At 45.1% G+C, this 26,108-nt stretch overlaps 2 protein-coding genes across 2 annotated transcripts in view; one reads left to right on the forward strand and one right to left on the reverse strand.

Annotated features, from left to right (window-relative positions):
- Positions 1-393: 393 nt before the first annotated feature.
- On the reverse strand, positions 394-3,391 carry LOC108928481 (vesicular inhibitory amino acid transporter). Its single transcript, XM_018742415.2, has 2 exons — positions 3,017-3,391; positions 394-1,551 (listed from the first exon to the last, which is right to left on the reverse strand). Exons 1-2 carry the CDS (start codon positions 3,389-3,391, stop codon positions 394-396), a joined length of 1,533 nt encoding a protein of 510 aa, XP_018597931.2.
- Positions 3,392-4,646: 1,255 nt separating this feature from the next.
- The window catches only part of lama2 (laminin, alpha 2), a 102,689-nt gene continuing 81,227 nt past the window's right edge, over positions 4,647-26,108 (forward strand). Inside the window, exons 1-3 of the mRNA XM_029258215.1 lie at positions 4,647-4,835; positions 23,029-23,199; positions 25,782-25,894. Of these exons, the coding sequence (XP_029114048.1) occupies positions 4,766-4,835; positions 23,029-23,199; positions 25,782-25,894 (354 nt within the window). The 5' untranslated portion in view covers positions 4,647-4,765. The remainder of the gene's footprint in view (positions 4,836-23,028; positions 23,200-25,781; positions 25,895-26,108) is intronic.

Below are 26,108 nucleotides of genomic sequence, written 5' to 3' on the forward strand. Positions count from 1 at the left end.
AAATAAATAAATAAAAAATAAATAAATAAATAAGACTCTCCAGCACTTTCTTGCCTTGGATCAATGCCAAAAACATGTACTTTGGTTAGTTGCCCAGATATGCCCGTGATAAAATGGAGCGCCGTGGATAAGGAAGGGAATTATCACGGTAACAAAGAGAAATAACATCTGCTCGGACGGGCTTTCGCATCTCTCGTTGTCACTTTACCTCAAGTCCACATGCTGGTTCAGTTCTCATCTCAGTTTTTAAAGAAAGTTGGTAATACATTAATTGCAGCACATATTAAGAAGATGCATTACTCTGAGATCCTTGGAAACGTTTCTTTCTCGGCAAATTAAAGGTATTCATCAGTACAATTCTACAGTATTTGAGTGAATTTAAGTGCCGTGACTTTATGTCTGTTTTCTCCCAAAGGCCTCAATCAACCCTTTAACAGAGCAAACGATCCCGGATAAACTACAGAGGGAGCCGAGCACTACGATTAGGACGTCAAAGATCTTGAGCTTCCTGCTCAGCTTGCTCCACTTGAGCTGCAGGTGGAAGAGCGAGGGCAGCAGGAAGGTCATGGCAGCACCGGTGACGCTCCCCGTGAGCCCCATGAGCAGTGAGAAATGAGGGACGAACGTGGCAATGAGGAAGGTGAGCAGGAGAAGGCAGCCCCGCAGTGCCAGTGCCGTCCCCGCCCTCCGGGTGGAATCCGCGCCCCACTTGGAAACGCAGCCTTGGAGGACCTCGGCCGCTGCGTAGAAGGGCAGCGGGTAGGAGAGGAGGGCTTTGGCAAGCAAGCAGAGGTTGACCACCGTGCGCAACGCAGCGGGCAGATTGTCCGTGATGACCTCCTTAGTGTCCTCGCCCCACGTGAGGAAGGCCAGCATGGAGAAGGCGGTCTTGAAAACGCAGGCAAGGACGTGCGTCCAAGTCATCATGCTGGAGAAGTTCCCTCGCTCCTCCATGCTGCCCTCAAGGGTGGGCAGGAAGACCTGGGAGGTGTAGCTGAAGATAATAACCCCGATGGACACCAGTAATTTCTCAAAGTCTACAGAGATGGCCATTCTCCTCCAGCACCAGCGGTGCGCCTGCGTCAGGCAACAGGCGACAACCGTGAAGGTGATGAGGAACTGTGCGAGAGAGCAGAGCAGGCTGAGCCTGGAGACTACGCGCAGGTCACGGATCAGCACGCATGGCACCAGAGGCAGGACGCTGGCCATGGACCAGGCAGCCAAAGGCAGCGGGGGGCCCAGGAAGCTGTGGGACACAAGGTTACTGCTGACCACCAGGTAGAGGACACAGGTCATGGACAGCTCCACCACCTGGGCCGCGTTGACGACCACTCCACCCAGCCGGGGACAGAGCCCCGCGCAGCAGGCGTTGGCCACGTCCTCGTAGCTGTTCCTCACGCGGATGAGCCGCCCCTCTTCGTCCTCCTCGTAGAGACACGAGATCAGGATCTTGCCGGTGTAGCTGCAGATGACGGCGGCCAGCACAAGGAGCAGCAGGCCCAGGTAGCCGCTCTGCAGCAGCGCATAGGGCAGCCCGAGAACAAAGATACCCTGGCAGGGGGGCAAAACAGCAAGGACTGCACTGGGAGAAGACAAGGAGAGTCTAGCAGACAACTATTGTTCCGCAGATTAATTGCGAGAAAATTGCCGCTCATTTGCGTTTCCTAAACCGAACGGCAGAACATTAAAGGCTCATTTCTGCGTTGATACAACGCACTAACTGCGCCCATGACAGGCAGATGCCTAATGGACTCATCAGCAGCAGTGCTGTAGGACGCGGACTTCCATGCGTCTTCCACCAGCCAACGGCGTATTATTGAGACCCTTCCCTTTTAGTCTTAGAGGCGAGGCTGACACCTCCAAGCGGGGGAGACTGTTCTAATGTGTTCGCACACAGCGAAGCCTTGGCCCGACCCTAGCTTTTGGAATTAGTGCAGGAGAAGAACGCGGTGCTTGGCAATAGGGACCAAAAAAACCGAACACTTCAAATGGGCAAAGCTGTCAGTTCTGAAATACCATTTATCGTAATAGCTGTGCATGCAGCCATTAAACAAAAAAAGACTTTCTCCCCATCGTAAGATCATTATTATTATTATTATTATTATTATTATTATTATTATTATTATTATTTTATTTTTTTTAATTATCTGTATTGTTATTTTTATTATTATTGAATTAAATCATATTATTCAGTGTAATTATTTTTATTATTTTTTATAATAATAATAATAATAATAATAATAAATAGACTTACCATTGATCCTTTATCAAAGCTTGAAATTTTTAGTGGAACAATTCATTGTAAGCACCTTGATCAAGGCTGCTACGATATTTCCAGGGTTTGAACTGACAATTATTCCATGTCCTTAACATGAAACTACACACAGCCCTTTTAAAAATAAAGAAATAAAAACTCTAAAACTTTGTCACAATTTTCAGAGTCAGGAAACCAAGGCTGATGTGTGGCTTTCATAAAGTCATATTTTGACTTTTCAGTAATGAAAGGAAACACTACCAGTATTTACTGAATTGCATCAGGTTGTGATTAATTCATGCAGCTTTTTGCATTCATCCTGGCTTTCTCCCTGCAGCCTTGCGCTCAGATTACGGCGATGCCTTCTTTACCATACACTGCCGCGTGTAAAAGCTGCTCTCTCCCGAAAAGTACAGTAACAACACAATGATCAGCTGCACTTAAATAAATATAGTAGCTTAACAGAAGATTTGCTCCAAAATGAATAGCGTAAGATGCAGACTTCATCACTTATCTCACTTATAAGGGTGGATTTTCTTTCGTACTGAAGAACTCTGGTTCGGTACTTTGCTCAAAGACCTGACAATGGGTTCCTCCGGGACTTGAACCCGCAACCTACCAGTTTCTTACCCACCTAATGTCACCTGTAGTTTCAAGTGCCAGATGATGCGTTGTATTAATTATCGGATGCTTTCATGAATGCCATCTCTTGCCATGGGCTCTCCTTCTGAACCGCACTTGTGTCACGCTGACTCTACTTACCTGTATGGCGTTTGTCACATTCCAACCCGCCTCCCAGGTGGTGATTCTGGGACAGATGCTTGGTGGCGTTCCAGGTGGGTCTTGCGCACCACGCTCTGCAGACACTTCTCCTTCATCTCCATAAGTATGGCTGAGCTCATCTCGCTGCGCCAGCCCAAGACGCTCTTCGTCACCGTGGCCGCTGTGTCCGAACCCAGAGCCTCTCAGCAGCCCCTCCGGGGTCGCCGGCCAGCCCAACCTCAGCCAAGACATCTCGCCGGGGTGTCGTCGCACCGATGGCACCGTACTGAACTCCTGAGCCTTGGGCCGGGAAGAAGAAGACTGCTGGGGCGCACAAGAGAAGACTAGTGTGGTGACGATATCTCTCTCTCCCATCGGCTGCTATGGCTTAGTGGGCAACAAGTGCCAATCTCTGGCTGAGGTTCACACGGCCCGACGGTTCACTGCACAGCAACAGACATCCTCAACTCTAAATTGGCTCTTTACGACATTAAAATCACCCAACAGGTGAGTGGAGGCAACTGCTGATTGACAGGATGCTCCGCTGTCACACAAGACAATCGCAGTCTGCGGTCCGGGCCCCAAAACTTCAGTCATGCTTCATTCGCGCTAAAGCAACCCGTCGTGCGCGCATAATGAGGCCCGGTGTTTAATTCTTTGAAAACTGTCTTTCGGACGGCACGGATTTGGCAGTCATGTTAGAAAAGTTTTCTTTTTTTTTTGGCCTGTGTGAGAACGCTGTTACGCCTAACGAATTTGCGGATGATTTGCGAGACGCGCCAATCGTTATTGACTCGGCGGTGCGTAGCTATCTAACTCTGACCACTAGATGGCGCTGCGGAGCCCACCGTTTTGGGCCCGGATCGTGACATCATGTCAATCCATCATAATCATCTATCCGTTTATTCATCATCGGCCGAAAGGACGGAGCAAAAGCAGGGAAAAAGTTGTAGATGTGAAGACAGATATTCAAAGCAAAGGTGACACTGCGAATCAGTTCCTGCGATTTATGTGTATAATGTATATGCAATTATAAATAAATAAAGAAATATTCTGAACTTTTTCAGAAACCTTTGAAAACTTTACCACACATTTTATACACCATATCTTATTTTCAAGTTAAAAAAGTGCTAAGGATATTCTGACAGCGCGATTCTGTACGAGCTGGAGAAGAAGAAACTTTGTAACGCCTCTGTTAGATTTCAGTGACCAGTTAACTCTGTAAAGATGATAAAATATTAATTTGTTTCGCAGGAACATTAAAAATGAATAGTTTTTTTTTTTTTTTTTTAAACTGTAAAAGTGTCAGTATATTTACAAAAGTACATTTTAATATAAAAGTTTCACCTTCTGTATAATATATAGAAAGTGAATAGTGTTAATTTTTGTAAAAAATTGACGTATTAATATATTTATATTTCCTAAACTATAAATGTTTTATATTAATATATATACTGATGATGTAAAACTGTGTATTATATACTACTAGTGATGCATGTCGGTGCAGTGGAGCCCCTCTCCCTGTGGAGTCCGGGGGTGGGAGGTCTTGCTGAACTTTAGGCTGGTCTCTCCTGCTGAAGTTCATCCTGCTGGTCTCTCCTGAGCTCGTGCTCTCCTCGCGCCGCTGCTGCCGCTCCTGCCGCTGCTGCTGCTGCTGCTGCTCAAGTTCTCCGCGGGACTCGGCGGCGAACGGCGGACAGAAGCGCCTCGGACGCAGCGCGCGCTAACGAAGGAGCGGGAAACGTGAAAATGAAAAGTCTCACCGCGTTCGTGATACTCGTGTGGTTGCCATGGCAATTCAGTCGCGCGCAGCAAAGGGGTGAGTGGAGCTTTACTCTAAATCTAAATTCCTCTCCGCATCACACACTGAATGCGACTGAGATCCCCCCCCCCCTTACAGAAACATAAATTAACTATTAGAAGGACTTTTTGTGTTGCGGCTGTTGATTTATTAATTTGTAAACTTCAATTTCCTTTTTGCTCTTCTGTGTAATAAAGTGGAGCGCGCGCTTCCCCAGTGTGATACCAGACTGTAATTAACAGAGGATGCGCGAAATTTCAATAAGAACGGAGGGAGCGCGCGCGCACACGCGCGCACACGCACACACGCACACACACACACCAGCTGCACATACAGTATGATAAAATGGGCACCTTCGCAGCGCTGCTGCATCAGACACACCTGTAGGAGTGTGTTTTACCGACGGGTGATGGCACGCGCACGTGAGATCTAGGATTTAAAAGTCTCTCCCCTCTAAATTGCTCAGGAGATGTGAAATGCATCCAAACGGTTTTCACTGGTTTTACCCCGATGTGTCTCTATTCCTGAGGCAAAATAGACAGTGAGCGGAGGGATGGATGGAGCACGAGGACAGTGGCTGAGGAACACACATGAGTTGAGCAGATCACTGAGGGACCTCTGGCTAGATGAGCCGCTGCTTTCCAGGAAATCCGTACTGTCCAGCACTTGGGACAAAAACTGTGTGTCCACACCGTAGCGATGGACGTGTGGCACAATGTGACAGCGGACAGCAGGAACTGAGAAATCCACCGTGTGTGTGTGTCTGTGGTTCCTGCTCACCTTGATCCAATATGTGGTAGAAAACACCACTGTGGGTTTTTGACTTGGGTTACATTTACACTTATTCACTTAGCAGATGCTTTTCTCCAAAGCGACTTCCAATGAACGCTATGTAGCGTTACCAGCCCACACACACACCTTATTCACCGCGGTGACTTACACTCCTAAATACACTACTTACACTGGGTCACTCATCCATCCATCAGTGGAACGCACTCTCTGTCACTCACACACTATGGGGGATACTGAACGGCATGTCTTTGGAGTGTGGGAGGAAACCAGAGCACCCAGAGGAAACCCACACAGACACAGGGAGAACATGCAAACTCCACAGAGACTGAGCGGGGGTCAAACCCACATCCTCTTGCACCACCCAGGTGCTGTGAGACAGCAGCGCTGTTCACTGTGCCACCGTGCCGCCAGGATTCTGTCCCTGTGGACTGGGGACAAGTGTATGCCCTTTCCTAGGGCTCAGCGGACACCCCGCTCTGCTGTTTTTTGGACAGCTGTCGGGGGGCGGTGGGTGGTAATCTTAGCTCCTAAATAGTGCACCACCTTGTCTGTGTTTTAAATATAGGGTCAGGAAACAGAGGAACATGGACACCTTCTGTGCTCTTTTCTGGTGGAACCGATCTTCTGTGCTCCTGGTCACATGTGCACTCCAAACAAGCTTGACTCCATCCTTGGCATGACCTTGGCGTAACCTGTATCTCCACCCCTACTCAAATCTCCAAGGGCTGTTGGTGACCATGAAGAGCCAGAGCAATTGAAGTATGCTTAATGTTTGGCGCTCAATGGCTGCCATAACCAGGTTGACCTTCATAGGTGGTATATCATATTATGGAGGCCAATAATGTTATGAGGAATCTTCTGCTAAGCCAGGTAAACATGTCCTACTGGTAAATCATGATAGTGACACTAACAGGGGACAAGTTGTAACCACAAGGTTGTTGGATCAAACCCCACTTTCTGTTATAGTACCTTTGAGAAATCTGCTCACCCTGAAACGGTGCAGTAAAATACTCACATGGGTCAAACACCATAACCTGCTTTGGATAAAAGTGTCAACTGAGAAAATGAATTAATAATAACCCAATAATCAGTATTTATATTAACAGTAGGTAAATTTTTATTGATTATGCTGCAATTTGTTTAAGGGCATTTTGCAATACTAATGAGTATTTGTAAAAACACTGCGGCTCATCGAGTCCCGAAACTGAACAAAGTGTAAAATTGAAAACTGTGAATGTATTCCATAGAACTGATGGCTTTGAACTAGTTTTTACCACCGATGACATACAGCAGTTCACTAACTTCCCCCATTATACCGACCGTTGCTGTCAAGTAGCTTTTATTGTTTCCCAGGCTTGATGTCCTCGCACAAACTCACCGTTGCGTTCGCTGTTTTGTGTGTCAGCGTCGGGATTTTAATTCAGTTTCGTGATGGTCCCTCCCGCCCACTTTGTAATAAGTTGGGTTGGATTTTCCCCGAGGAGTCTGGCCTGACAGCCTATCCGGAACCTAATTAGAACCACCTAGTCTTCTAGGCCCCTTTTCCTGTTTGTCGTTTGGTTGCCTGCTCTGTGTGTGTGTGTGTGTTTGTGTGTGTTTGTGTGTGTGTGCGTGTGTGTGTGTGTGTGCCTTTCCAGCAGCTTTATAAGTAAAGGCCAAATACATCTTCGTGTTCATTAGCAATGCTCTTTTAGAACCTGGCGTCCAAATGCTTCAGAAGAGAAACGACTTTATAAAAATCAATACTTAATTCTGCGACGGTGACAATGGAAAGCAGAGCTGAGTCAAGTTTGACTTCAGTTTAGTCAATAATGATGAAAAGAGGCTGGGAATACAATTTCATAAATTGGCGCGAGTGCTTCGGTGATCATTTAAAATTGCCTTGTTTGTCAAATACATAAATGGTCGTCCAAACCTATTTTTGTCTGAGTACAAGATGTATTGTATGTAGGGACAAAAAAAAAAAACTCAACAGAGGGTTTTCCAGATTGCAGTTCCCTAACCCTTGTTCTCTGACGAAGCACAGCTCACTGTGAGAGACTATAAAAGATATAGGAATATATATTTTTCTAAAATGTTATGGCTTATGAACAGATGTTCCAGAATGTTCCATTTTATTTCTGTGATTCCGTATCTTGATTTTTATAAATGTGTGTATGTTAGCAGGAACATAAATATTTCACAGGTCTGAGACATATTGAGGTGTGACAATCTCTCAATGGTTAATGGAAGACGTTACATAAAACCATTTGGGCCACATTCTCACTTGTGAATCTCAGGCAGGATACTCACATAAACACACACACACACACACACACACCCCAGTCTGCTCGCCTCTCCTGAGTGTTTTTCTCTGCGACAGCGGGTCTGCAGACCACTGGTGTTAGTGCTCAGATGCGGGGGCAGCAGTGCCACTCCAGACATGCTACACTTCCTCTACCGGGCACTCTACACACACCTTTTTGATGTTTTTCTATGTATGTAAGTGCGTGGACAGGCTCACATGGGTTTGTGTATTTGTTTGAACCTGTGTATATGCACAAGGCATCTCAAAAGTATATACACATTATAGCAGAAGGTATCTGCACATGCGATTGTTGTGGATGCGCTTTGATTTTTTTTTTTTTATGGGGAACATTTGAAACATCTGGGCTAATTTGACATTCGACACAAACCGGTCATTTTCGTACACAAAGCATTTGCCTCCAATAAGTTGTGCAAGCATCGGTTTTTTACGTTGAAAGACGTTTGCGTGAGACACCCTATATGCATCTCAAAAACAGATCTGTGTGGGTGTGGTGTGTTTGTGTGTGCATGTATGCCATGTATCTGTATGTGTGTTATATGTGCGTCTGTTGATGGATCTGCTTTTTATGTATGTGTGAGGTGTGTGTGTGTGTGTGTGTGTGTGTGTGTGTGTGTCTGTGCTGACCAGGCTGACTCAGCCTCTTTGTCTCCTGTGGTCCTCTCCTGTAGTGTGGGTGGTCCAGCCATGATGGCTAGGCCCAGATGCGCTCACACACACACACGCACTAACTGCAGGGGGACACTGTGGAATGTGTGTGCTGTGGTCTTCTGGCGCTTAGATCATCCCGCGATCACACATCTTGTCCCCCCAGTTTCAGCGAAGGACCGGTGTGAGGTTCGAAGCTGGCGGCAGTTAGCTGTGCTGCCATTTCTGCTCCGAGCTGGTTGAGTAAATGCCAACATCATACTTACAGGTCATGCAGAATCATCTGAGGGGACCTTAAAGTGCTTCCACTGCAGTAAAATGTGCTGTTATTACCAAGGTGCCGTGTGGAAAAGTGCATCATTTTTCAACTTATTTATCTGATGCTTTTCTCCAAAGCAACTTACAGTGTTAGGCTGCTTATGATGATTTACCCATTTATACAGTAATTCAGGGTAAGGGGCACTGCAGCAGGAGGTGGGATCTTCAGATCTGAAGGCAGCAGCTCCAACCACTAAGCCAACTGCCGCCAACAGTCAAAATGGTTAAAGAACGTCATCATACAATTATTATTACATTTATTGATGTTTATTAATGTTACCATTAACATGTTTATCGTTATTACATGTAATTTTCCCCAATTGTATAAAGGGGTGAAATACTGGCCGTGTTATAGTTCACGTAAGTGTCATGTTACCCAGATGCTTCAGTCAATGTCCTTCTTTTATATCATTATGCACGTGTCAGGAAGACCGAACTAAAACCGTATAATGTACAATTCACGAAGTGTTAGAATTAATTGCATCTGTAAACTTAAAAAGCACCAGATGCAGGAAACAGGACTAACGTGAGACTGTAAATGTGTTGGAGCTTGAAAACGCGAATGATCTTATTAAACAGGTGAACTCTTTCTATGCGTAGGAGTTCACTAAGGTCCGGGATCGATTAATCACGCGAACAACAGGAAACGATGGGAGTGATGGCATCGCATGACTAAGGGTTGACTGAGCAAACTGGCTTGTCCTTCTGCTTGCTGGGGAATTGAGCGTCTTGGCACGCCATGCTGGCCGCTCTATACCTGAAGCATTACATTGGGGGCGTGTCAAAGAAACAACATTTCTCCCAGCGGACAGTGTGTCATTTAATTCATGCTGCACTGGGAGGTATATGGAGCAGCGGTGCAATTGTTTGACGAGAGCAAGCCTTTATTATGCTCGCGGACGACATTTTCCCCAAACATGCTGCTGTAAGCCAAAGAAAACAAGGACCGGCTGCAAGGAAACAGCCGTTGCCAGGAACACATTGTGCACGATCGCCACCTGCGTTCAATAGATCCGGCCTGCCGGACCCGAATTCCATTCACGCCATTTAACCCGGCCCAGGAGGGACGCTGTGCGACATGGCCAACAGCAGCATGTCCTGCTAGCAATGGGACTTTGGAAAGGCCTCACCCCATCAAGGGGGACCTTTTCCCTCCATCTATGATAAGTTGAGGAGCGGAGCAGATGAAGGACCGCGATTGGTTTGCTGTTAACTTGTGTAAACGCCCTACCCTCAACTCTCACCAGAAAAAGCAGCAAAGTCTTGAATGCTGGGATCAGTTTTTTCTAATTAAAGGTATTTTAAACAGGGTAAACAAAGTGTTCCTCCATTGTGCGGTTTACAGCATGGTTGATAGCATAGTACTTAGAGCTACTGCTTTTTGATCTGAAGGTCAGCGACTTGAATCTCACCTTCTGCTAAAATACCCTTGAGCAACATACTCACCATCAATTGCTCCAGTAAAAATTACCCAGCTGTACAAATGTTGTTTTGGAGGAAAACGTCGGTTAAATGAATAGGTGTGATCCTACAATAACCCCTTTCTGATATTAGTTTGTGGCTACAGCTGAGTGTTGCTCCGCTCGAAACACAACAGATATTTGGTTTTTTTTCTCTCGATTCAGTTTGGGTCGAACCGTTACCTAAGCAATGCAGGAATGTTTTTCCTTGGGAGCGAACACAGCATTAAAAAAATATATCATTGGTGGGTCCGTAGCTGCATCTTGTTTTGTTCGCACGTGAGAATGGCGTACATCATTTATTGCCAGGCGTCTCTGAAGACGTACGGCGAGCGTGAAGAATTTGCTGTGCTGCTCGGTAGCAGATGCTCGAGTCGTAGACATCAATATTATCATCCATCAATCAGTGCGTCCATTTTCAGCAGCAGGGCAGGCGGTCAGGGTCACGGCGAAAGAAGCCTGTCCAGAGGCGCGGACACACATGCCCACACACACACACACACACACACACAAAAATGATCATTTACAATAACATCTCAGAACACCATGTGAAGGCGGCAGGAGAACTTGCTAATTTTGGCCAGTTCCAATGGGAAACTGTTGCCGTGGACCTGTGAGGCACGACCGCTGCCCTATGACCGCGGTGCTGCCCACAATAGTGTTCCACTGTACAACACACTAAATGTCCATGATTAGGCTGTGTGACCTCTCTCCCTCGCACTGAATTTAATGAGCAACGAGTGCGCGAGCGCCGGCACACGTGACCGTAGCGCCCATCAGAAACGGCGCGCTGTAAATTCGGAGGCAGAATATTTATGTAAAAATCGCTGTCTCTAGTTGACCTTTCCTCGGGATCGCTATTCTCGGCTGTGCGATGTGTGATCGGTACACTTGTGTTTAATAAAGACCGGTTAACTAGACTCTCATTAGAGAAGCTAATTTCCTCTCATTTTTCGTTGTACGCACCGAATAACTTAGGTAGCCGGCAGGATTTCTTCTACTTTGGGAGCTGTTAGCACGATCGCCGCTCTTCAATAAACGCATTCTCTCCTCACATTTTAAATTTGAGAGCAGAGCAGCGATAAGAAAACAGAATGTGCTTTTTTTTTGTTTTACTTGCCATTTCCTAATTGGAACACTGAAAACTACGTAAGACAGAGCACAGCAATACGGGAACCATTTATCTTGTTTGTTTTTGATTTTTTTTTTTTTTAATTATTTATCATGTTGTTTATTTGCACAAAAGGAGATACGGAGGAACAAAATGACAGAAGTACAAATGAAATGCGCCGTTGTGGTCAAAAAGTCATCAGGCTTGTAGTAGGACCAGGGTGGTACTGTGATTCCGCGTTGCAATTCAGGCAGCGATTGACAGCGCTCTAATCCAATGGCGTTCAGCTTTGTCAGATTGACAGTACTCTAGCCCAATGATGTTTGGGGGCACCCGGCAGGGCCAATCATATTTCAGCGGGGCCCAGCGCCACCTCGTGTCACACCTTAAAACACGCCCCTGAGTAGGACCTCCGATGAAAACAAAAGGGTTAAAACCGCGATAATGGAGGTGACTGCAGAAAGAACATCAGCAGTTCACAGACTGTATAGAGGCACATCGCACTGGTTTGGCACACGTCGCCCAATTAATACAAGACCATGTAGCATTTTGGCCTTGTCTGCATTCCCTCCGAGGCCCCAGATTTCAAGCGAGGTTTGCGTTCACGCAGCCGTCACCGCTCCCATGATTCCCCTCGGCAGCCTTGCGATCGTCTCTCCCTACAGATCGGCCATCACGACACCGATTTCGCCGCAATGCCTGATCGATGATTTCATCAGAATAGGGCTCAATAGTACAGCGAGGGTGGGGCCCGCAAACGGCGTGAGTTTCGGGGGGGAATGAGGTCGCTCGAAGAGGTGAGCGCATGGGCCGAAAGGACCGGCCTCGGAGCTCCGCGCTCCGTCTCGCTCAAGCAGCCCAAACGCTGGCCTCCCCCGCCGAAAATTGAGCTGCCCGTCAGGCAGCTGAACTAATGGCTGTTCGGCTGTGCCGTGCCTGCGGTCTCCGGAGGAGTACCCTGCGTCCGGGGCTGCCCTCTCCTCTGGGGCGTGCTTACATCTGATTTCCATTTGTCTCACGCCGCACGTATTGCTGTAGCAGCAAATAAGGTGTGATTGAAATGTCCGTTGGAGGTGCTTAGCTCTGATGCATTGGAAACAAATAGTTCTTCGACAAGCGGAATAGGCTTTTAACATATTTATACCGTGTATTGCACCGTGGGGCCCCATTTTCAGAGTGTTTTAATTTTCAATAGGAAAAAAGGCCCTGTGCCAATTTGCACCTGGCAGCATATAGAATATAAAAATGCATTCTTACGCTCTTAGAGAGACGGGCCGGTAAGAGGCATATAGTGCCGAATGAATCTCGGTGCCCTGGCTCTAAAGGTTCAGACATTTTTCAAGGAAGAGGAAAGAGAAGAAAATTAGCCAATACCAGACAATTTAAAAAAATGAGGTAGCTTCCCGAGTTTGTCAGCGTAATGTGACTGCAAGCAAGTGGCGGAAGGGATTGTTATAAAAGGACCCATCCTTATTCATTTCCCCAGAACTAATTCTCCATGATATTCCACCATTCACCAAAAAGTGGATAATCCTTCATTATAATATAATCATTATTACCGCGCTACGTATGAAATTAATTCATAATCCTAACTGGGTTTTTATCTGTACTTTTTTATTTCTAAAAAATATTTCATTAGGGATTAGATTTATTATTGAAATATCGCAGAACATTCGTAGAGTATGTAATTATTAAAAGACATATAGCTGTTATTATAGGCTTCTCTTATAAAATGTAGTAATTTAATCTTTTTAAATTATCCTTTCAATTTGCATTTTAAGTCGCCTTTCTAATTGAGCGGTCTGCTATGAACAAATTAAACGTAATTGCGAAGTGACGGTGGACGTTCTGTCTTTCCTCCCTCGACGTAGATTAGCGCACAATGTCTCACGGATCTGTGTCACAGAAAACAAGCTTAGGAAATCTTTTCCTTGAATGCGAATCAAGTCCGGCGTGATTCATTGCAGCGATGCATCCTCCGAGCGATGGCGGTAATAGAGGGATAACAGAACACCCTCTTGGGCCAGACTCCCTTATCCGACAATGCAGGCAAATTCCACGGCCGTGTGATATTCTTGGAAAACGTCTCGCAGTTTTGGAGTCTGCGACGAACACATTGTTTGAGAAACTCCGCGTGGGCGTCAACGGTCCGTACCCTTTGCGCTTCCTAATAATCTGTTTTGTCTGAATCCTTAAAGAAAAACACAGTAAGCGAAAGCATGAGCAAACAGACGGGATTCCAAGAAGAAGCTGCCACGTTTTATGGTTTCGGAGCGCAGTGTGTCGAGATGAAGCTACATTTATTTGTCATGGTGGGGCATTTCCGGAAGTGCTCCGTGTCGACCCCGAGAGGACCGAGGCGACTGGGTCCGGGCGAACTGCCTCTAGCCTAATGTTGAAATACCCTTTGCCGGGGTCCGAGGTACGATACCCTCCCTCGGGGACTTCGCTCCACGCTCCCGTTCACGTTCTTAGCGCTGGGGGTGGATGGAGTCCTTCCGCTTGAATAGAAGCCCTCTCTCTCCAGCCTCCTGGGATGCTGACTCACAGTGAAATCCATGTGAACAGGAAGAATACCATTAAATACCTTAACAGACATCCATATGTATGTAGGCTGACATCCTGCGCACATTCTTACATGTTACGCAACACGTTTTTGCTGCGAACGGTACCGTGTCCAGCTTCTCGGATTGAACCGCACGGCACCGAGAGAGCAAAAGCTCAGAACATGCTGTTTTTTTTTTTAAAAAAAAAATAATTTCTGATATTCCTCACATTTCCCTCTAAATTCTGTACTTTCAAATTGATGTGTTCATTTTATCAAACTGCTTGTCCAAAGAAAGACTTTGCGCTTTCAGACGTCGTCCTTCGGCTTGGAGGGACACGTATGTAGGGATGAATTTATTCATTTGGCTGGTTAATTTCTCCAAAGCGACATACGCTGTTAGGTTTGCATACTAACCTGCACACAATGATGGACACGTTTACACAGGTGGTACATTTTTCCTGTATCAAAGCAGCATATGTACCATGCTCGGGGGTCTTGGAGCAGAGGGTGGGATTTGAAGCTGGCTCTTTCAGTTACAGGGTGGGGGCTGTAACCACTATGCTCTGCCTGCTGCCCTGATGATTGCACCGCTGGGAGTTAGCTGTGATATACCACCTGCAAAGCTGATTGGTTTCTTTACACACTACAGAAGGGCCTGTATTGATTCGAGGACCTGGACATCTTCACCAATCGACAGGGCCAGTGGGTACCAATATGTTGCATGGCGGTTAAGGACACAGACTTTTAATCTAAAGGTTGCGGTCAAAGTCCCTGTGCAGCCCTGGGACTCTACCCTTGAGAATGGTACTAAACTTGAATTGCTACACTACTCATGCTGCAGTAAAACACCCAGTAAAACACACCTGACTGGTCTTTAGCAGGCATTTTTATAGATACCTTCTTGAAATCGAACCCCTCCAACTGCCCCAGAACAGTTCAGTCTTTAGCCGCCCTGGATCCGCTATTCAAAAATCCCTGGATGCCACAATATACGTTATGAGCGCACGTCTAACAGAACCAACTAATTAACCAACCAGATGGTGTCTATTTAAAGAACTGCCCACAGAATCCCATTTCCACATGTTTCGCATTGTTGTTATCAGATTGTGATCATCGGCTCTGTTTTCTCATTCCCATCCATGCCTGTTCATGTGTCAATTCTTCTTTTTCTTTGTCAGGATGTTTCTCTATAGCGCTGTGAATAACGGACATACAGTCACGTTCAATACATTAAATACCCAAGTACGTGTTTTGGTTGGTGAAACCGAAAAATCTGGAGTTCATGAACAGCTGCACCGGGAGGTGAAGAAACCATAAGCTCATCTGATTACAACAGTGCGATTTAAAATAATGCATTTTGAAAAGAGCGGCAATCCGCCACGAGCCCGCCGGTAAACCAGCATTTATGGAACAGGTAATATTGTTAATCCACATCAGGAAAGCGCTGTAAACCTCCGAAGGAAATGAGTTCTCCGGACCGTGGCAGGCTGGGGGGATTTAAAGGGTTATCGAAGGCTAAAACCTCAAGAGTCGATTTGAGTCTCTTTGTCAGGATGTCGAGTACACAAAAGGGTCTGGGGTGGTCAAGGGGGCTGGGCCTGAAAAAAAACAAACAAGTAAATAAGCAGGCCACCACCACAGCACCACACCACCACACCATCACCCCTCCTACAGGCCAGATTTGCACCAGCTTTGGTGTGGCTTTTTCACTAGCGTGTAATCGGACAGATCGGACCGCCAACTCAAAACACAGCCATCTGTTCGGCAGGCGAGAGCACGTATCTGAACTCAAATTCATTTTCAGTTCCTGGGGAATTATGCTTAATTCCAGGTGAGTAACGGTAAAATCAGCTTGCAGTGATTTTATTTGCTTGATTCACTTTCATATTAGCAGGGGGTGGTGGCGCAGTAGGTTGGACCGAGTCCTGTTTTCCAGTGGGTCTGGGGTTCAAGTCCCGCGTGGCGTGCCTTGCGACGGACTGGCGTCCCGTCCTGGGTGTGTCCCCTCCAGCCTTATGCCCTGAGTTGCTGGGTTAGGCTCCGGTTCCCCATGACCCCGTATGGGACAAGCGGTTCAGAAAGTGCGTGTACTTTAATATTAATTTTGCATATTTTAAATGACAAACATGGGTCACATGAGATAGAGCATGTTATTAGATATGTTGAATGTGCTCATCTATGAGGAAACATTTCACTTCTCTCCTTGTGCTCATGGGATGGGGGTCTCGTGCTTGCTTTGGCCTTGGGCTTCCCGGCAAGGGGCCTTTCGGGTTCCAGCAGCCCCCCGCTTCTAATGAAACAGGGATAAATGAGGCTGTAAATTTCCCCAGGGTTCAGGCTGACCAATCTGGACACTCTGAACTGAGATTTACCGCAACTTTGATCTGGGCTACTGTAAATCTCAGTGATTGGTTGCTGAGAGAAAACAAATGGCCGGTCATTCTGCGGCGATGTGAGATGAACGGTGTTTGATGACACCCAGCCCTCCTGTTGTCTGCAGAGGGTAAATACCCAGACCCGGATCAAGGGGCCAACAAGACACTTGGAAAAAAGCACACTATATACTGACTCTTTTTAATCCTTCCAAGATCTTTTCTCAAAATGTTCATCGCCCCCCCACCCCCCACATCACAGGAAATACACCATATTAACCATAAAGTGGTGTGGGCTTGTCATACTAGCAATGTAGGCATCTTGTGAACAGTAAAAACATGGTGACACTCACTTTAGTTGAGTGGTGAGCAGGAGTATATTGGTGCCCTGTGCATTGGTACCGTTCAGAACTCACCGGCACCGTATCGAGACAACAGAACCACAAAGACACTAAGAGGGAGGTCATTCGAGACCTTCCACTTCCGAAAGTTTTTGGAACAAATTCTGGTAATACAGAGTTGCATAGGAGACTTTATATCTGTTTCGGTGCTACGTTTCTTGATCCGAGATGCTCAAGTAGAATTCATTACTGTCAACCCTGAACACTTTAACATTACCGGGTAAATGTTTTCGATGTCAATTTATCTGAAAATGGTGTTTGATTCAGTCGTCCTGTCACAAGCACCTTTCTGATAAAAATAATGAGTGAAATTATTGTATTATGATTATGACGTCAGCAGCACAAATTTTCAGCAAAGACTTAATAATAAAAGCAATTCGACAAGCGCAGGAAACATCTCACATTAACTGATATGTGTATTTGTGCTTTAGTGTCTAATGAGCATCACAGGTTTGACCACCATGAAAGATTTTCATCCCGAACCTGCATCCAGACTGCTTGTGTGTTGCGTCACTTGTGTGTCCGCGTCGGGAATGAGACAGTCCGCGTTCCTGTTTACATGTCTGAGGTCCACTTTCTAAATATTTTGTCTGCATCTCTGCTTTTGGGGCACATTTTCAGAAGCACTCAGACACATGTGCAGATTGTATTAAAATTTATGTGCCTGCATGTGTCAGCAGGGTATATGGAGAACCAGAACAATAGAATGTAGATACTTTAGTGATCGTTGCACGGGTACGTTCCTCACAAAATGACTTAAAATAATGTGAAAACAGAAGCAGAAACCTCACGAGACAAATAAGATACTGTTTGGAAATTACGTTATTACCCATCCCAGAGTGATAAACTGCTACAATCTGACCATCAGATGTCAAACTCTTCAGAACTGTAAGTTTTCACTCAAAGGACCCAAGTCTGAGCCCCTGCCACCTCTGTAGTACCTTCATCCAATGTATTTAACCTGGGCGACTCTAGTAAAAATAACCCAGCTGTATATATGTGTGCAATTGTAACTGTGAAAAAGGGCTAAAAATGCTGTAACTTGTTTTGGAAAAAAGATTTTGACTAAAATAATAATAATAATAATAATAATAATAAAAGCTTTTCTGACATCACAGGTATATTTGCATGCACCCTTTGCATGCTATGTTAGTATAAATCTGGGTACTCCTGACCAAAATCTGTTTTTTTTTCCAATAACTGCTTGTCCTGAGCAGGGTCAAGGTGACCCAGAGCCCAACCAGAGTCATTGGGCACATGGTGGATGGGGGCACACCCTAGATGGGATGCCAGTCAATCACAGGGTGGCCACATACATGCATACGCTTACTCACCCATTGACACACTAAGGGTAATAATCAGTTCCTGCTATTATATAAATCTGGAAGCACTTCCTGATGATCAACTAGTCTTGCGCACCCACAGCTCAAGGTTCTAGATGAGAGTTAGTTGTGTCATAATCTGCAAAACAATAGAAGTGAAAGAGGGTGTACTTTTTTATTACACTGTATTTCCCCCCATTTGCTGTGCTCTATTAATAAGTTATTGCGCTAATTCAAGTCGGACTAGTCTCTAAGGTTTTGTTAGCTTAATTCTCTGTTGTAAGACAAAGAATTTATACATTAGAACTGTGTGTATAAATTCTTTGCCTGTTCTAGCAGTTCTTTACTCCAAGATCTCTGCTGGTCCTTATTTATGCATGTCCTAAGCAGAGAGAATTTATTTATGGTTTGTTTCATTACATTTTGATTGATGTTTATGCTGTGTTATTGGGCAACCTTGACTGTGATGAATCTGAGATCTGGTGGCAGTGTATTTTTCACCATGATTGAAAGCGCTACGGAGTGAATTTCTCCATAAAGCTCCGCAGGCGCCGCTGATGTCACAAACGCACCCGGGGACCGAAGGCACTCTCCCTGGCTGGCTTCAGCCAGCTCCTGGCAATAATGACTTGGGTTTACTTGTGGAATTGAACAAAATTGATTTCATCGTATAGGTCCACCTATGGGCTTGTTTTTGCTAAGTTTTCAGAGCATGAAGAGTGAATCTAAGTTGGGGAGAGGGTGCACGTTTGGACTCGGAGCTGTAATCCAAGAGGAGATAGAGTCATCGATCAGAGGCAGCATGCAGCTTAGCGGTTAAGGAAGAGCACTTGTTACCAAGGGGCTTTAGGTTTAGCTCCCAGAGGGGCCCTGCTGTTGTACCCTGAAGAAAGGTATTTCTACTTAACTGTGCAATTGAAAAGGCATTTGTTGCCCCTCGAGGGCAAAAGAGTCAGTTAAGATAGAAAAAAGTGTAATGTTGCCCTGAAACAGTGTTATTTGTCTAGATTTGCATGGAGAGTGCACCTATAATCCACATTTTTTTGCGGTTTGAGTGAAGAAATCCATATGGGTAAAATGCAAACAGCACAAAAGATCGGCCCTGATATCTTCGCCTTCTGATCATTTACGGGTATGCAAGCGCATTCAGCGAAGAGAAGCGTAATTGCCTCTTAAGTTATTGATCTGCGGGAGAAAGATGGCTCTTTTATGGCAAGGTACAGCTACATCAGTTTGCGGCACATCAAAGCAGCTTGTACATCTTGCCTTCATCTCCGCCATGACATGAAGGAGAAAAAAAAAAATCCCCGGCACTGTGTTCCTGCTTTTGTTTACTTTCACATAAATATCACGCAAGATTTATTTTTCCGTACGACATGTTATTTTGGGAACAGAATGTCGACGGCTCCAAGTCCCTGTTTTCATGTGATGTTTGACAGCGCTCCAGGGCGCTGGAAGGTGGGAATTGCCATTAAGACATCCTGTTCCCTGGGTTTTCCTGCATCGCTGTTTCTCCTTGTGGTCGGCGCTCTGAGCCGCAGTCCAAAGACAACCGTTCCCCGTGTCGGTGATCCTCGCAGTGAAAGCGTAATAAATAAACACACCCTCCCTCCCTCCCCCAGCTAACGGCTAATTAATAGCTATAATATCACTTGTTGAAATTGGTTAATTTCTAAGTGGCCCTCCGCACGTATAATTATGGGAAAACGGGCTGTTGTTCCATCACCGGACTGAGGTCAACAGGTATCGTGAAGCCTCGGGCCGTTCTTCATCCGCAAAGCACATTAGAGCCGTCCTTGCGGGATTGTGATTGGCTGGTGACATTTACAGCGAAGACTCGTCGTTCTTCCGTCTGACTTATTCCCGAAAAAGAGCCGTGTTCGCGGTGCGCGGGGGAGGCCTTAAACCAAAGTTAATGAAAGCTGTTCCTCATGCTGAAAACGATATGTAAAACATGTGACGAGAGCACCGCACTGACAGTAAATTTTCTTTCCGGGCTACGTGCAATATGTGGGCCAGCGATTTCCATATCGCACTCCATCAGCAGATCTGTTAATGGACAGGCCGTATCCGCTGCATGCGGCTCTAAAGCTACTTTGTAATTTTAAAAGATCAGTGTGCCCCCAACCCCTCCAGACTACAGCTGGGGCTTTCGCGTGGTCCGAGCTCTGCCGGGCTTTGTGAGCCGGGGGAGAACGTCTCTACGCAGGGCATAAGGAGAGGGCTAACTTGTCACCCGATGCCAGCGTGCCCTGGCATCTAGCAGATACCACGTCGTTTTTGAGCGGGCATCTTGGCTTTGATGAATAAAATGAAAGGGAAAAGTAAATGGTGCTGTATCAATGATCCAGCTCCTCGCACACGCCCCCGTGCGTCACTCGTGTGGGGGCGCTCTGACAGACGCGCTGATTGGCAGGGCGACAACGGCTGACTCCTCTCATGTTCTCAAGGACGGGAGCGAGCCAGACATTGTCAGGGTGCGAATCGGAGCGTCACGCGGCTTTCGCTCTTGTTTCCGGAGCGATGCCTTTCAAACGCACAAATACCGCGCTCGCGAGATCCAGGTGTAGTTAGTTTGATTTGAACAATGTGACAACTGCGGAGCGTGAGACGAGGAAATCAATCATTCAGATTGATTTGTTTATTTCAGTATGAAGCCCATGTTTAGGAGGAACACACCAATATAGCAGAGCCTGTTGGGTGCTGAGTTTTCTCTTCCTTATTTTTTCTGCTGTCGTTTTCAATTTGAACCTTGGGCTTTCTTGTTGACTCTTAAGAGAATGCAGTCATGCATTTGGTGAAGATCTTCGCTCTGAATGCAGGGCAGCACTGAGGGAAAATGCCTCAGTATCTCCAAGAACTACTTGTTCTCTGTATCTCCAACTAGTCCTTGTACTCCTAGAACATACAAAGGTGAAGGAGTCTAGCAGTCTGGCTGGGGTGTAAGAAATGATCAAGTCTTGTAGATTTCGGGGAGCAGTTAACCACAGAAGGCTGAGAAATGTAAACGAAATATGCTCATGCTAAACATTTTAATGCATTGCAATGGACTGGCAGCCCACCCAAGGTTTACCCTGCCTGATACCCTTTGCTTCCAGGATGGTCTCCAGACCACCATGACCCAGCCTTGAACAAGCAGTGATTGTTAATGGATGGATGCATAAATTTGTCAACCGTGGTCTTCCCAGAAAAACAGAAATAAGTTTTAGCACCTACGTATGTTAGAAGTTTGTGCATATCAACATCAGAGGTGTTTAATTTAGGTGGTGAACATTAGGTTCACGAAATGACGAATGTGGATGTGTGCTTCAAGTCACAGAGACAGGCTGATATTTGCAGTGTTGCTGTACTTTGACTGCCCTACCCTAATTGCTCTTGAACATTTCCAGCTGTGTTGAATCCTCCTCACAAATGAGGCCAAACAATATTTATTAATCAAAATCTCTTGGTGGTGGCTTTGTATGGAGACAAAATACAGCACAAAACCCAAAGAAGTTCCCACGTGTGTCTGCTTATAGACACGTCTGCAAGTTACTGTCTGGTATGCGCAAAGGCCAATGCTCAGTGACATCACAGACTAGAGGCCGTTTTCAAGTCAACGCTCCGCAGTGACTTCCATAAAAATTTACTTTGTGGTGCTTGCCTTATTTTCTTGTAGCTTTTTTGCGTGTGTTTTTCCACAGTTCATTTGGCACAAACATCTGGAGAGTAGCTTTTACAGTCTACCAGGAACAGCTGGGACTCATTTCCAAGTTTGGGCCCGGGTCTTTGATTCTGAGAGTCCATTCCCAAAATGCCAAAAAGCCTGGGACCAGAACTCACGCAGCCGTGTTTTTCTTTCACGGCAACAACGGCCCACATTGTGCTTTTAGCGTACTCGCCTCCTTTAGCCATCTTGATTTACATTCCTGCAGAAGCAACTCAAAAGGGACTTTACCATCTCGCTTACCCTTCAAAATCAGAAACAGTTGTTTGCTTCTTTTTCCGCTTATCTTCTTTCCCCTAAGATGTGAAAGAACTTCAAACATACTTCTTGATTAGGCCATGATGTATAAAAGCATTTTTCCAATGCTAGGCTAGAAATGTGCTCTTGTGGAGCAAGTGAAAAAAGGAAAATACATTTCCTCTGTAGTGTAAATGAAAGCTGTGTGCCATTATTAAAATTCAGTGTATATATAGGAGACATTTCCCGCTACTTAAATAGAGTTGGCTTTTCCCCCTGTACTTCAGATTCTGCTCAGGTGACCCACAAGGACAAACATGGCCGTAGCAATTTTGTTCGTACGTTTTGCATGTTAGTGGTTTCATCAGCTTTATTTAACAGATGTGCAGTGTGTCATAGATTTTTAAAGTTCAGCTGGACAACAGAGGCTCCTGGCAAATTGCAAGGGATGCTGTGAAATGTCGGGACATGTCACATTGGAAGGTGAGCCAGTACTGGAGCAAACCCAAACCCATCAATGCTTTCCTCGGTTCTAGCTCTTGCCATGCCTTTAATGCCCGCTATTAGTAAGATACATCTGAGAATAAATGAGAACAGTAAGGCTGGCTAGGAAAATGAAGGTTGTTGCTTGATGAGCTTCCTACTGTCACAACTGCTGCTATTATACCATATGACATAGTTAATGTTCATTTCTAACTTCATGCTCTACAGATTTCACTGTAGCAGAAGGTAGAATAGAATATAGAATAACAGAACGTAAGACCACAAAGCACTGAGTGATGACTAACCATACCTTACAGGTAATCCATTTATTAACCACGTATAAGATATATGTTGAGTATGTTGTTCATGGCAGCAATCTCAGGATCTAGATTTGAACCTGCAGTTTTTTCTTGGTACACACCGATGTTCTATCCACTGCACCATCTGCAGCCCACCAGCTGTCACCTGTTCTGTCCTCTCTCATTCTTCATCTCTTTCACCCTTCCAGGCCTTTTTCCTGCGGTGCTGAACCTGGCCTCCATGGCGAAGATCAGCGCCAATGCCACCTGTGGGGAGAATGGGCCAGAGATGTACTGCAAGCTGGTGGAGCACGTCCCAGGCCAGCCGGTGCGGAACCCACAGTGCCGCATCTGCAACATGCACAGCGACCAGCCCTTCGGTATGCTTTATTGATGGGGGTGCGGCAGGATCGGGGAGGAGAGGAATTGTCATCTGACCCCAACCCATTCTCCATGCCACGTTTTAGAAGTAGATGTTTTAAATTAGATATGGTCGGTTTGAATTAAATCAACCGACCTTTCTCTTCACCTATGCCGAACACATGTTAAAAACCATGCTGGCCATGCTTATACACCAGTCCCAGTGCTTTCCTGCTGCAGTGGAAAACTCATGTTAGGGCTAAAACAGGTCAATAACCAATTTGCACAGCCCCTGACATGAAGCAGCCCCCCGCAATCCGTGATTTGCGTTCCCAGGTTTTCTCCAGCTGCCAATGGTATGTCTGAGCTATGCAAACTAAGAAAGGGGCTCTGCACGTAAAAGAAGAAAAAACATAAAGACCTTCAGGTGCATCTCGTATTGATGTGCTGAGATGTATCTGAGAATTTTCTATAATGTGTCCAGGCACAACATTGTGATGTAGCCTTTGCCATTTCCCCCATATGTGCTCTTTGAATGTGGGAGGGTGCAAAAGTAGGTATGTGCACAGAGCAAAAAAAAAGAGAAAAACTCAGATTTTATGAGTAAGTGTAACAGATGTTGATGAAAATTGTAAATGAATCTCTGATGGGACTGGAATGGAAAATAATTGCTCAGTCATTGCAGTATTTGCTCCCAAAAGTAATATTGTTACCAATTTTAAATGTTTCACAGGTGTAGAGGATGCTCTGTGTGTGTGTGTGTGTGTGTGTGTGTGTGTGTGTGTGTGTGTGTGTGTTGTAATACTTTCCATTTATGTCACTCATCTACAAAACACATGATGCAATTAGTCATTTGCATTCCATCATGATGTTAAGCACTTCACAGGGACTAAAGGCATACAGGTCTTGTAGTGGCTCTCCTGTACACGAACATGAAACATTATTAACGTTTTCCTTTTAACTGCAACACTTGTGTTCGTCTCAGAAATATCCCAGCGGCCTCGGGGCTCACGTCCTCTCCTGATCCACTCCTTCTGGGAGCTCCCTGGATGCCACACAGCAGTTTGCATTGCTATCAGCCTGTCATCCCATTCTTGTTGCTTATTTAAGCCAGAGCTCCATGACACATGGCGAATTCACGAACCCGGCCCTGAAAGATCTCCGTTAAGCATCGTTAGTGTTAGGGAAGCTTAAAGAGTAATTTTCTCCAAATCAAAAACATTCTCCCACTTTGTTTACTCTCTTTGCATCATGTTGAGTTAGTGTGAAATCCACATTTCCAACCAGTTCCTTCAAATGTTCTCTTTTGCAAAAAATCCAGAAAGCCTGTGAGTCTTAAAATCTCATATTCCATAGGTTAGAATCTTAGAGGAAAGGGGCTCACTCGGTTATTCTAATGACTGTTAGCAAAAAGGTTAAACTACACAAAGCTATGGAACATATATTCATTATTCTTACAAATTTGGCAAGAAAATGTGTCTTATATTCAAATGATTAACTTACCTCTGCTAGAAAAGAATATTAGATCCTATAGTGCATGACAGTTGTAGTGAATTTTGGGACATTTGGTCATCTTTTAGGAACTTCTTTATATAGTGCTACATGACTATCACTGCTGAATACTGTAACCTTTTTCTCTTGTGCTGCATTTACTTGTATCTGTAGGTATTACTATTTTCTCAGTTCACCGATTATGTTTCAGTGTTACTGTACACCAGTTCTGTTCTGCTATGTTGTTAAATTAAATTAAAATAAAACCATAAAAAGATCTCACATAAGCCCTTGTAAAGGGGGACCTTCTGAGGTAATTACACCCCTAATTCCAAATTCACAGTATACTGCTGCTAAAAGAAGTATTCTTGGACCCTCAAGGAGTGAACACAAGCCAACAGTTACTGGGCGGCTCTATGACAATTATTAACACGTTCATCTCTTCACCTGTTGAAACCGTTCAAGCTGTAACTCTCACAAACATTCAGATATTGGTGCTAGACAAATTAATCATTCCAGTCGTTACATCTGTCCTCATTAGAATCAAACCAACATGTGGTTGTTAATCTTTCCAGAGACAAGATAATGTCTTTGTTCATGTAGGGCGAGAGATGATTTCTGAAAGCAAACAGAGTTGGCTGCCTCTGAAAATATTTCTTATTACTGTTCATGAGTTAGTGCCTGCTAGATAAAGTGCTTCTTTGTTTAATCTGTTTAATCTGATTAAACCAGCATCTGCCAGTGAGAATGGAGGGATATTTCTTTTTGACTTCAGCTTGCAATGCATGAAAAAACGATCAAATCTGAACCAATTAGAAAACACCAGAGCTCGTATGACAAAGAACTAGTATGAGTTTTGGTAAGCAAGGGAAAACAGACTTTGAACAGCGTTCTTACACTGGCTGGAGTTTCTTCATTAATTAATGTGGTTATTTTTAAGCTTTGGGTGACACAGAAATAGTGAAGTTCCATGTACTGGATAGAGAGCTTTTAGAGACTCTCAGTGCTCAACCTCCAAAGCTCTGGAATATTATAAATAAAGATATCTTGCTCTGATGAAAATGTATCTGAAGTGTCTTCTCATTTTATTCTTCTGTATTTTGGCTTTCAGAGCGTCACCCCATTGAGTATGCCATTGATGGAACCAATCGATGGTGGCAAAGTCCCAGCATCAAAAATGGCATGGACTACCACCACGTGACCATTGTACTGGACCTACAGCAGGTAAGGGAGAATAGAGGAACATGCTTGCAGAGGTCTTGAGATTAATTGTATGGCATCCCCTATTTATTTACCTATCTGGTGTGAAGGATCATTCCTGTAAATCATTATGTGTCAGGAGAGCAGCCAAGCGCAAGTTTAGGGTGGCACAACTTTTCCGGGTAAACTTCCTGAGAAGGACCAAAGTAAATAAAAACATAGATAAAAAAGTCTTCTG

This window comes from Scleropages formosus, chromosome 1, assembly GCF_900964775.1.
Source record: "Scleropages formosus chromosome 1, fSclFor1.1, whole genome shotgun sequence".
NCBI lineage: Eukaryota > Metazoa > Chordata > Actinopteri > Osteoglossiformes > Osteoglossidae > Scleropages > Scleropages formosus.